The sequence below is a fragment of the Rhododendron vialii genome, chromosome 9a, assembly GCF_030253575.1.
Source record: "Rhododendron vialii isolate Sample 1 chromosome 9a, ASM3025357v1".
NCBI classification, from domain to species: Eukaryota; Viridiplantae; Streptophyta; class Magnoliopsida; order Ericales; family Ericaceae; genus Rhododendron; species Rhododendron vialii.
In genome coordinates this window covers 7867721-7881210 of record NC_080565.1, presented here as the reverse complement: position 1 = coordinate 7881210, position 13490 = coordinate 7867721, and the positions used below count along the sequence as shown (strand labels likewise).

At 38.1% G+C, this 13490-nt stretch overlaps 1 protein-coding gene across 4 annotated transcripts in view; it reads left to right on the top strand.

Annotated features, from left to right (window-relative positions):
• Nucleotides 1-13229, top strand: part of LOC131300351 (probable disease resistance protein At1g58602) — a 35752-nt gene extending 22523 nt beyond the window's left edge. The window contains exons 1-3 of one of the 4 annotated variants that reach the window (XM_058326139.1): nucleotides 2758-3114; nucleotides 8417-11147; nucleotides 12811-13229. In XM_058326139.1, coding sequence (XP_058182122.1) covers nucleotides 8439-11147; nucleotides 12811-12816 — 2715 coding nt within the window. In that variant the 5' untranslated portion in view covers nucleotides 2758-3114; nucleotides 8417-8438 and the 3' untranslated portion in view covers nucleotides 12817-13229. Of the gene's footprint in view, nucleotides 1-2751; nucleotides 3115-8416; nucleotides 11278-12810 lie in introns of those variants that run through there. The other 3 variants (XM_058326138.1, XM_058326136.1, XM_058326137.1) reach the window with 3 other exon arrangements.
• The last annotated feature ends 261 nt before the right edge of the window (nucleotides 13230-13490 follow it).

Here is a 13490-nt window from a genome sequence, read left to right as displayed (position 1 = left end):
TAACAAAAATTCTAAACAAATTCACAAAAATCACAGTATTCGTCGCTACATGTTCTCATGTATATGTTTTTACAAATTGAAAATGGAATCGATACTCTGAGAGTTTTGTATGATAATATCCTTCGAAAATCCATCAAGAACATCTTCTGGAAAGAAAAACACTAATTTACTAATTGGTTAAATTAAGAAATAGTACCTGCATGAACCAACGCCATTTGTCTGAGTTTACTTCCAGATTAGCTGAATGGAGATTTGGCTATCTGTGCATTTAAGTGTATCTCGTGTCTCCCAGTAGTATTAGCTTCAGAGTCATTTTATATTAGATTAGCTTGACCATCGGGAGTTTCAATTGGGCACAGTCTGTTCAACTTGCATGTTGGTAGGGCTGTGATGACGGACTACCCTTCCTGGGGATTACTCCGAAAGGATGCCCCAATGAGATTGGCTCCTTCAATGGGTGATACTATTTCATTGGCTGCACATGTTATGGTGGTTAACGCGGATTCTCTGCACTGCATAGAGTCCCTGCAGTTCAATCACAGCCGTTCATCTTTGCATCCAACGGTCTAAACTTTTCCGGAGAAAAGTTTTTTTTTTAATTTCGACCATTAAAAACACCATCCGACGGTTGCGGTGACTTCAACCGCACCTCTGCTGCAGACAAGCCATGTACTTAACAACCCCTGTGAATGGAGTGATTTCAAGAGAAAAGAAAAGAGAGGATTTTGGTTTCTAGCCAAATCACTCATTTGGATATTGACTATTTTGATGAGAAATGGAGAAAAAAATATAAAATAAAATATTTTGATTGGCTCCTCCTCTTTCTTATCTCACCCTTCACCATCCAAAGAGGCTGTAAGAGCCCTCTTCCCAGAGGAGTTTGTAACTCTGGTCTTCCCCCGCAAACCTTTTTTCTTTTAAAATACAAAGAAGGAAACTGAGAGGAAACTACGGAGAAAGACTCTATACAACAAACCATGAATTTAATATATAGCATTGTTTGTTAGCGTTCTTTTCAGATTGCTATCAAAAACTACTATGATTTCATAATTTTTAATGTTGGGTTTGGCAGATACTAATGTGTTTCTACCATGCATGTATGAAAGGTGATATCAAATTCTTTCAAAACGTATTATGAAAATGATATGAAAGAAATTTCGTTGATGGTCCTTAGCTGAGCGCTGAATATTAAGGACCACATGTCCTTCATGGTTTTGGTTGATTCAAGATGATTCCCCTGAATGTTTCTACTGGAATAACCTTATAGTGGTGGGGTGGCCTTGAATCTGGGCTCATTTAATTTTCATTGAATATACCATTTATCGAGTTTCTCATATGGTGTCTATAACTGGTTTCTCCTCGATGTATAAAGAAATTTCGTAGATATTCTGTCAACATACGTAATTATAAATATATAAGCATCTATTATTGCAAATTCATACAAATATTTTTGCTTTCATATTTATTCCCAAAGGTAAACGATGGAAACGTAATGTTAAATAGCATACAATCTAAGAATGACGATTATCGAATTATTATTGAAGTCCCTGGATGGGTGGAGTGTTACATTATTTAGATAAACGCTTGGCAGGCAAACTTATCTAGTTTTGATTTTTTGGAGAAAGAACTACTACTATTCTAAAGAAACATTATTAGTATTTTGGAGAAAGGGCTGCGGCCGGGCTGGGACCCGGACCCTAGTTTTAAAAATCTAATTCTATATGATTTCTAAATTTAAATATTATTGGTATTATTAGTGTAAACTACTTATAAATTTATAATCTTAATATTTTTTATTTGATTTGATTAAAAAAAGTTATTTTACATCCTCACTACTCAATTTCTTTTATAAATAAAAAATAAATGCATAACTTTTGTAATAGCCTAAAGAAAAATATAAAATGATTCATATACTATAACTGCATTAGATTAGAATCATTTCAATGTATTGGAAAGCAAAAAGCTCTACATCGTACGGACCCAAAAAAAATGTATGGATCAAATACTTACCGATATCCGACTGAACTAATTTTTTACAAGGACTCTTGAAAAATTATTCTGAACAAATTGAAACGCTCGAAATATTTGTGTGGGACTTCAAATATGCAAGCTGCAAGCTGACCCGGACAAGACGATAAGGTGCATGTAAGTTGCTCCGGACATCCGATTATTAAAAAAACAAAAAAAAAGTGGTCTGGGCAATCGAATAATTAACTATTACTCCTCCGTTTGAAGATTTTTTCGATAGAGACAGACTAAAGGGCAACTCCTCGTAAACTAAGAGCCCGTTCCAGAACACCTTCTTAAAAAATAAGTATTTATTTCATATTTTCAAACTCAAAAATAATGCAAATGAAAAATAATTTTTTTATTTTTTTTTCACTGTATTAAAGATCTCAATGAGATCTTTCAAACAATATCCATATTGTATATTTTTAGATTTCAATAAACTCATCATTTTTGAGCTTGAAATTGCATTTTTAAAAAATAAGTACTTATTTAGCGTTGTGGAACGGGAGCAACTACTACAGTATCAAATTTCTCTTTCTGATTTTTCAAAGTCCATATCAAACAAGACTTCAAAATTTGGAAGAACGACCAACTCAAATCACCGTCTTCTTTGCAAATTATAGTACTCCGTAATTGTTTGTTCTTATTCGGACAAATGTCTTTGTCAGAGTAAAGTTTCACTTCATCTCCTGCGCAACCAAAACCTCGGGAGCTAGCGTAAAGTTTGTATGAGGTGAAAACAGATACTAAACGGGAGTGTGAGAGAGATCGATTAGCCATATGAATGGTTGTACTCTGGGTTTCGAAATGAGTTTGGTTTTTCTCTTGATTTCCATTTCGAATCACCACAAGTGAGTAGTTCTTGTACTATTCATCAGTGGGTACCAGAGCACGTACTAGGATCTGCTCCATTTTTTTCTGTCCGCCGTTCGCTGCTCTGTTTCTCTTCCCAGAATCCAATCCAATTCAAGCGAAATCAATTTTTTGATCACGGGATCAAGATCAAGATCGGAGCTTCGTAAATTTTGCACGTGCTGCGTGAATATAGACGCATATTTACGATCGGTTCACGCGTCTTCTCCGTTCAAGATTGATCAAACTGAGGTAAATCACAGTCAACATCCTTACAATATCTTCTGGCTTATTCGTTTGAGTGCATGGAGTTTTGATTTTAATAGTTTAAAGACGAAGTAGGCAAACATATATACTTAGTATAGTGTTAGGGTTAAAAACTTTTTTTATGTCTAGTTACTCCTAAAGGGATGGGATACCGCTAAGCGGTATACAGGTGGGCCAAGTCCAAAGAAGATCAACCACCACACCGAGCACACTCGAGCTCCTGGCGAGAATCGAACTCTCATCTTCCATACGAAAGAGGTGAGGAAGTGTCATTGGCTTGTAGCCTGTTGGCCCTTGCCCGCCTTATGAACACTTGTTTCACAAAATCGACCATTACGGAATCAATCTTGGACTCTTTTTCTTTTGCCAATTCTATTCCGAAAAATACTATTGTAAATTCCAGGCCTATTTAAACGGCCAATCAAAACAATTTTTTCACGCCCAGTTTCCCTCGTTTCCCCACGGAAAACTATGAAAATTGGACTATTAAAAGATCGTGTTAATTGGCTCACAAGCTTTGTGGGATATGGTGGAGCAAGGCTATTCAGAACCGGCTTGAAAAGTAGAACAAGATAATCAGCGTGTAGAGAAACACACAGAAGAGATAAACAAGCCTGTAATTGATTTATCAAGGCATTGATGAATCATGTTTTGAGAAAATTTCCCCTATTGCTACCTCTAAACAAGCATGGGATGTTCTCCTAAGTTCCCATTGTGGAATTGAGAATGCAATACGAGTTCGCCTCTAAGTTTTACAAGGTGAATTCAAACTGTTTAAAATGATTGAGAATGCAATACAAGTTCGCCTCTAACTTTTACGAGGTGAATTCAAACTGTTTAAAATGACTGAATCTGTCAATTTTTGAGATATTTACTCAAGGGCAAATTTCACTGACCTCCCCTGAGGTTTCTGACACGAACAGAAACCTCCCCTGAGGTTTCTGAAATAACGCTGCCCTCCCCTCCTTTACTTGAAAATACCAAGGGACCCCCCTCTCCGTTAATTGGACGTTAAAAACGGATGGAAAAGATTATTTCTCTCTCCACCCACTACTAAAACTAAACTAAACTCCCAACCAAATAAAACCATGTCATTGTACTATAATTTTTACAATACCTATACTATCCTCACCAGACTCTTTACCCCTCTTATTTATAAAATATAAAATACAAACATCACTACATTTTGTACCTGTTTCACTTTGAAATTTTGTCCTTATTTAAAAGGATTCACATTTGTTAATCTTCTATCAAATTTTTGTGAATTATTAGTTCGTCTTAATAAGAGGAATTGAAAAAGTAAAAAATTAAGATTTTTTCCAAATATTTTGAGAAATTCAATATTTTGGGTAAAATAATAATTTTATACTCTTTTAATTCCTCTTGTTGAGATAAGCCAATAATCCACAAAAATTTAACGCAAAACTTGCAAATACGAAAAAATTCAAATATGAACAAAAATCAAAAAGCCTAAAAATCCTACAAACAAATCCCGTAAAAATCAAAAAGCCTAAAAATCCCACCAACAAGCCCATACCCTCCATTGCCAATAGTTTGTTTTTTGGTTTTTACGGGATTTGTTTGTGAAATTTTTAGGCTTTTTAATTTTTGTTCATATTCGAATTTTTTTCATGCGGACTTGTTTGTGGGATTTTTAGGCTTTTTTATTTTTGTCCATATTTAAATTTTTTTTGTATTTACTAGTTTTGTGTTAATTTTTGTGGATCATTGGTTTGTCTCAACGAGAGGAATCAAAAGAATATAAAATTATTACTTTTATCCAAAATATTGAATTTCTCAAAATATTTGGTAAAAGTCTTAATTTTTACTTTTTCAATTCCTCTTATTGAGACGAACGAATAATTCAAAAAAGTTTGATAGAAAATTAGCAAATGTGAAACCTTTTAAATAAGGACAAAATCTCAAAGTGAAACGGGTACAAAGTGTAGTAATTTTTGTATTTTATATTTTATAAATAAGAGGGGTAAAGAGTTTGGTGAGGGTAGTATACGTATTGTAAAAAATATAGTACAATGACATCGGTTTTGTTTGGTTGGGAGTTTAGTTTAGTTTTAGTAGTGGATGGAGAGAGAAATAATCTTTTCCATCCGTTTTTAACGTCCACTTAACGGAGAGGGGGGTCCCTTGGTATTTTCAGGTAAAGAAGGGGAGGGCAGTGTTATTTCAGAAACCTCAGGGGAGGTTTCTGTTGGTGTCAGAAACCTCAGGGGAGGTCAGTGAAATTTGCCCTTTACTCAAACATGGGCTATTGGCAATAAAATTTGGTGCTACGGTGACAAAATGGAAGACACGCATGTCTTGGAGAAAGTACTTTGATCACTTACTTCGATGTTTGAGCATGTTATCGTAGGAACCGAAGGACCTCAATGCCATGGTCGTTGATAAATTTATGGCCACATTAGATCCGTGAACAGAGGATCAACCAAAAGGCGTCCTCCAGTTCCCTAGAACAAGCTCTTCAGTCCAAGTTGATTGTGCGTAAGGTAGATTGGGTACCTGAGGGTAGTCCGGGATACCAACGGGTGCGAAGGCGGAGGAGGAGAGAGCCCAAGGCAGATCCTAGAGAGAGGTAGTGGCAGTAGAGAGGTTAAGTAATGCCCTCTGTGTTGTATCAATGAGTGGGTTTGGCCAAGAGTGAGAGAGCCTCTAGAATGCTCCGGAAGTGTCCCTTAAATAGGTGAGGAGAAGGGTCTGAAGTTGAGCTGTCTGAGGACCGGTGGGAGGTCCCTAGAGGTCATAGACTTGAAGGCCACAGGCCTAGAAGTCCTAGGGTCAGACCTATGAGGTTGACTGTCACAGGTTCAAATGGTAGGTAAGTTACACCTCCCAAGGTTTGAGGTATTCAGAGGTTCAGAAGGTAGGTATGATACATAGACCGAGGACTTGTCCTTCAGTCAAAGGTGAGTCTGCCTCTCTCTCTAAGACTGGTGTGAAAGACTGAAGGTGGGTCTGCCTCTCTCTCTAAGACTGGTGTGAAACCTTTAGACGATCCCTTGAGCTCAAGCCTCCAATCCACGGTCCTCCTTGAGTCCCGATCAACTTTGGCCCTGCTTTAGCCCAAGCATAAACCATCGACCTCAAGGGCGGGTCATGCTACGTCGACCTCAGGGTTGTCCCTCGACCGAGGCAACCCTCGCCCCTAACACCACTTTGTCTCCTTTAGTCCTTGGAGCTTGGTACTATGTACCTACAACGTTCAATGAGAATAACGAAGAGGAAAGGGATCTTCTCAACAAGGAAAAGGTAGAGGGTGTGGCTATCGAGGAAGAGGTTCTGGAAATGCAGAGATGGACGAGGTGCAAGAAGTGGAGGGAGAAATCAACAACAGCAGCGACCAAGAGGAAAAGGAGGGACAAATCATTAACAGTCAGGGAAAAGAGGAAGAAGTTGAGGCAGAAGAACTAAGGAGGCAGCAGAGACAGTTACCAGAACTGTTAGAATTATGAGAAAAGTAATTTCTAGTGTTATAACTGTTATGGCTAGTTATGACTAGGGATGGCAATTGTACCCGCCCCGCCCCGAATGGGGCGGTTTTTCTACCCCATTTTCGGGTATCTGGTTGGGGTAAGATTTTCCAAAACCCGCCCGGGTTCGGATAGGGTTCGGGAAGAAAGTGCCCCACCCCGAAATTACCCGACCCGGCGCGCGCGTGTGTGTGTGTATATATATATATATAATATATTTATTTATTTATTTATCGGGGCGGTTCCGGGGACACTCAAAAAAACACCTCATAGTTTCCGATCAAATTTTGATGATCCGAGCCGCTCAATGTGATCAAAACGTGATTTTAAGGGTACGTGTGAGAAATTAGCAAAAAAAATGACCAGGAAGAGCTTGATCCGAACAATTTTGAACAGTTTTTTATTGAACGGTTCAAATAAAAATTGCTCAAATCAAGCCTTTCCCGATCATTTTTTTTGTGGGCACCTTTAAAATCACATTCTGCACACATTGAACGGTTCGGATCATAAAAATTTGATCGGGAACTATGAGTTTGAGATTTGGGGTGTTTTTTTAAGTATTTTTTTGGGTGTCCCTTGAACCGTCCTGTTTATTTATATATGTATATATACTTATATACACGTCCTTTCAATTTTTTAGCATTAATTCAAAAAACAATGTCTCTTCACTATCAAGTAGGCTAATTAAATTTTAAAAATAAATAAAAATTGATATTTATTGGTGTTTATTGGATTTTTTAAAACGTTTTCTTAAAATATTTATAATAAATTCTACACATAAAGAAATGGAATGAAGTATCTAAAATATTGGTTGCAATTAAAAGTTTAGATAAAACCGCGATACCAAAAGACACAAAAATAATTTCAAAAGTTTTATTTTTTGGATAATTTTTATTCTTATTTAGCTTTTTTTTTTTTACTTTTTTACTTATACTTTAATTTTTTTAATTTTTACGGGGCAGGGCGGGTAAACCCGTTCCCTGATCGGGGCGGGAACGGAGGTACCCAAAAAACCCGGTCGGGGTCGGGGTCGGGAAATGATTTTTGGGTCGGGTTATGCAAAATCTGCCCCGCCCTGTTGCCATGCCTAGTTATGACTTCAAAAGCAAAGCAAATGCAGGGCTTCAAGCCTTTTGCCATGCAAGGCTGGACCCACATCAACTGTCGGAATGAAGTCTGTGAAAGTTGTGTTCTTGAGAAGCATCATCAAACAAGCTTTGGAAAAGAAGTCAATTGGAGAGCGAAGCAGGCGCTGGAGCTAGTTCACACTTCACACAGATGTGTGTGGCCCGTTGTTGCCAATGTCAAACAGGCGAAATAGATACTTCCAACCTTTATTGACAATTATAGTAGGAAAACATGGGTATATTCTCTGAACCAAACTCTGAAGTGTTTGGAGAGTTCAAAGAGTTGAAGGACCTTGTGGAGAGACTGGGTGGCTACCAAATCCAAACGTTGTAGTCAGATGCGAGAGTTAGCAATTTGAAAGCTTGATTTGTTTGAGTGGAAAAGAGAGAAACAAGATGTGAGAGAGAGTTAGCAATTCGAAAGCTTGAGATGTGGGTTTGGAAATTAAAGTGTTATTTTTTATGTTATTTCCTTTTTGGATCACAACAAGTGATTTGTTCTTGTTCCAGTCATCTGGTTTTACGTAGTTTCATAGTCTAATAGCATAGAGTTAACAATTTTGATCATGCTAGTTTTTCTGCCTGATTAATCTTGACAGCATAAATTGCAGGAGAGAACAATGGAATAAAAGATTTATCCGCAGTTGATTATTGTTGGTTTGTGATAAATTGCAGGAATAAGAGATTGAGAGAAACCATGGCGGATGGCCTGCCCATTTCAATATTTTTACAAAAATTACAGAAGCTGCGACTGCTAGCAGAGGACAGATTTTTGTTTGCGCCACTGAGAAATAAAGTGGATAAAATCGTAACTGACCTAAAACAGATTTTGATCTTCCTTGAACAAGAGAATGCCAGTAGCAAAACATTGATGGCTCAGCTTCTTCCCATTCTTTACTCTGCAGAAGACATCATTGAGAGTTTCCTCCTAAAGACAACATACAGGAGGCACATGGGTGTCTTTAATAAGATTACTAAAATGCCCTTATTGGCGTTCTCGCCATGGAGCCAAGTACAATTGAGCTGCAAAATGAAGGAAATCGAAAAGAGTGTCAGAGCTGTATTAATTAAATTTGGAAAAGTAGACAAGCCCGTCGATCTGGTTCCTCAACCTTTGGGACTTCGTAGAATGCACAGCAACTCTACCCAGCACTGTTATGTTGAAACACCGGATCTACTAATTGGACATGGAGACACTGAAAAGGACATGGTGGGTCGACTTATTAACGATGATGAGGAAAACCTCAGAGTCATTTCACTAGTCAGCGAAGAATCACTTGGGAAGACTGCTCTGGCTAAGAAGGTGTACAACAGACTAGATATTCGGCAGCATTTCCAGTGCTGTGTTTGGGTCCATGTTCCAGAAGACTTTACGTATAAGGATCTATTGCTTATCATAATTGCACAGATTCCCATAGGCGTAGTGAAGAACGTCGAGCTAATGAGCGAAGGCCAACTGTCTGTTATGCTTTTTCAGATTTTCATGGATCTCAAGTTTCTGATAGTCTTAGATAACTTACCCACGGTTGATGTATGGCGCAAACTTGTTCGTCCCTTTGCAGACACGAGGAACGGAAGTAGGGTCATCATTACTACACGCAATGCTGATGTGGCGTCGCAGGTGGACCCATGGAGTTTGCCAGTGGGTCTGGAGAGGTTAACTGAGGAGGACAGTTGGCTACTGTTCTTGAACAAGGTAGGAACACCAGAACATAATAAGGGCTTGAATAAATTTTCAGATCATTTGAGTAGTTTCAGAGTAGAAATCCTGAGAATATGTTGCGGTTCGCCTCCTGTGATTGTACTGTTGGGAGGAATGCTGTCGACCATGGAATTGAGTAAGTGGTCAAATGTAATTGATCATCTCTCACATCTCTGTGGTAAAGATGATCATTCAGTACTTCTCTCAAGTATTTTAGCTTTAAGCTACCGTAAACTACCATTTGTGTTAAGGCCTTGTTTCCTCTATTTGGCTCTCTTTCCGAAGATGTATGAAATACCGATACGAAGGCTGTTGCACTTGTGGCTTGCCGAGGGGTTTGTTGAAACTTTAACCAAGGTGACAAGCGTCGTCCCTGAAGATGTGGCCCAGTCTTACTTGGAAGAACTAGTGTGCAGAAACATGATTGAGATAGCAAGGAAGAAGCTGGATGGAAGTCCGAAAACATGTCGTTTGCCTTGTTTTCTTCACGATGTCTTTTTGTCAAAAGCAGAGGATATAGGATTTCTTCATGTTCACCATGGCCAGTCCGATTGTACACCCAAGTCCAATTTCGTTGTTCGGAGACTAGCAGATCAGTACGTCGGTGTCAAGTCTACTTCGGAATATCATACCCAAAAGCTTTGTTCATACCTTTCTTTTGAAACACAAAAGCGTAACACATCCAACAGAGAAATTGCAATGTTGCTTAAACTAATAATGAGGAAGAAGAGTAGTGCTTTCTTGTTGAAGGTGTTTGATCTAGAGAATATCTACAGACCTGTGCTACCTGACAAGCTAGGTGAACTGCAAAACCTAACATACATAGGCTTGCGATGGACTGGTCTAAATTCTTGTCCGGCGTCCATTGGCGATCTTCCATGTTTGGAGACTTTAGATTTGAAGTATACGAATATAACCACTTTGCCGAGTTCAATTTGGAAGGCGAAGAACCTTCGACATCTCTATATGAATGAGGTGTCCATTCCTAAGCCATCAAAAGAGCCTTCGACCCACCTTCAGACCTTAATGGGGCTACAAATCGGTTCCAAGGACCCCGATGAGTATGGGTTGAACCGGTTGACAAGCCTTAGGAAACTGCGACTGACGTGCCATTCGAAATCAGTAAAAAAGATATTAAATTGCATCTCTGGACTGAGTAACCTTCAAACCTTGAAGTTGAGATCAAGAGATCCATTCGGCCAACCTTTAGACATCTTCTTAGGCAATGAACTCAAGGTCCATCAGTCTCTTTTAAGCTTATCCTTGTTTGGAGTACTGAAAGATGACATAGGTAACATTCCGCAAAACATCAAAACCCTTGCATTGTCAATGTCGCAACTTGAAGAAGATCACCTGCAGTTGCTAGGAAAATTACCGCAGCTGAACATCCTTGGTCTTTTGGCTCGCTCTTATTCAGGCAAGAAAATGGAATATTGTCCGGGGGACTTTCCAGAAATGCGTGTCTTAAAATTGTGGATGCTAGAAAATCTAGAGGAGTGGTGGGTGGAGAAAGGTGGCTTGCCCAAACTTGAAGAAATGGAAATTAGAGGTTGTGGAAAACTGAAAAGGTTTGACGGATTAGAGCATTTGCCTACCCTGAAGGAATTGGTTTTGACGAACATGCAACCGGATTTTGTAGCAGACGTTGGGAAAAGGTTTGGCAAAGTATTACTCACGAACGAGTGGAAGGCTTCCTCCCCACTTGTATGTATGTAGTTCTCTTCTGTTTCCATATGTTCTTTGCATCTGAGGTAGAATATGGTCACTTGTCTTTTCTTTTTCCTCATTTCTATTTCACGTACTCGGATAAATAAAAAATAAAAAATTTCACGTACTAGAAATAGTCACTACTCTTACACCTATAAAAGAACAAAGTTAAGTCCTCTCTTAGTGTAACCTTAAGGGAGTAAGCAAGTGCTTACGCTGAATATGTTCTTCAGTGACTCATGCCGCAAGTCAAAGAGTCACTTAGAGTGCATCGTCTCTTCCAGTTTTTGTTTTTTTCCTCGACTTTTAAGGACCTCTTCGTCAAGGAACAATTATTTTCATCATTCTATGAGAATGTATTTGTTGAGACGGCAATTAAAGAGTCTTTTCTCTATTTTCTAACTTAGAGAGACAGAGAGAGTGCGACGACTTTTGCTGATTCTTTGAAGGGCACTCAGCGCTTCAAATTTATATAACTGTTAGTTTTTATTCCTCTGTGGAGATTCTCTTACTCTTCATAAGTTTGTCAACAGATCTATATACGAGAGTATAGATGCCGCCTTCATAGATGTAAATGCCTAGAGTGCATCTACTCTTGATAAATGTAATACCTCTTGAATTATTGTCATTGTTTGAACTCTCCAAAGTAAACCTTGAGTATATGTAGTTCCAATGATTAGGGAATTTACATGGACACTCGGATACACGTATCGCATGTGGTTAACTGTTGGATCTAATGAGTAGGTTCCTGAGTGCCAATGTACCTAATAGAGCTCAAGGACACATGTGGTTAACTGTTGGATCTAATGAGTAGGTTCCTGAGTGCCAATGTACCTAATAGAGCTCAAGGACACGGGGATCGAAATGCCAAAATATTCAATGATTAGGAAATTTAAACCTTGCGTTATTTGTTTATAGGAGTCCTACAAATAGTTGCATTCAATAATGCAATTTGATTGCTAGGTGAAAATCAAACCAAACATGTTGGACATGGATACCATACCCCTATCTTTGTATCGGGTATCCAACACAGGTACTTATTATATCTAAGAAGAGCTAACCCATGTAACCTAGCCTACCTAGGATTACATTGACACGTGTCTTTTCTATCTAAATAGGATGCTTGATTTGAGTGGGTAAAAAGTTAAGAACAGTAATCCTTCTCAAAATCAAGAAGAGAAAGAAAGAAAGAAAAAAAAAAAAGTGATATTGCTGCCATCCTACTAGTCATGGAACCTTAGAGATTTTGGAAAGGGATTCTAAGGGCCCGTTCGGACAAATAAACCATAGTGGCTTATTTTTTGTCTTTATTCAAAAAAAACTCGTATCACTTGGCTTATTGTCATTTTTTTGGGGATTATTGCATCCTCACGACAAGAGGAATCTAAAAAGTAAAAAATTTTGACCGAAATCTAATTTTTTTTGAATAAAGACGAAAAAATTGGCTTATTGATTTACTTTCGTCTTTATTCAAAAAAAATTGGATTTCGGTCAAATTTTTTTACTTTTTAGATTCCTCTTGTCGTGAGGATGCAATAATCCCAAAAAAAATGACAATAAGCCAAGTGATACGAAAAAAATTTGAATAAAGACAAAAAATAAGCCATTTTGACTTATTTGTCCGAACACAGCTTAAGTGTATTTTTCTCTGTTAATGTAGGATTAATGCTCGTGGAGGCCAGAATCTGGTACAAAGAGGGACTTCTTCACTGAAGAAGTTTCAAGCAGTATTATCCCCTGTTCACAGCACTGTTCTTGTATAGTGTACACTTTCTCGTGCAACTTAATTTTCAGCTGGTGTCTGGCTTTAGTTGAATAAATTTGAGTTGTGCGGTCACGAAGAGATTCACTCGCAGGATTGAAAGTGATGTACTTTCATTTGTGAACTAGTTTCTGAAGCATGGTTCTGTATGTGTACAACTATTCTTTTCTTTTTTTGCTTGTTTTTGCATTTGGGCTGTACTTTGAATAAAAAATTGTGGTATACTTTCATCAGAAGCGAGCTGTACTTTCATAAGACAATTGTAAATTTCTCTGCTTGGATAGTCGTTGGCGGCAACTTATTCCCAATAGTCTATCAGCTTGGATGTAGGGTTATAGTTGGGTTGATTTGGTCACAAAACACTTCATGTGTTTACCTATTTCTTGACTTTTACAGGAGCGACATCAACCTTAGAGCATCTGCAGCAGAATTTACGAAATTTTGCCTAGAAACCGTACTTTGCTACCCTTTTCTACAAATTCTACTTTTGTATCATTTTATATCTTGAACTTTTAAAGGTTTTGCTGGAGCTTTTTTAAGATATGCATGATTGAACCGTCAAGACTCTTAGTTTTTGA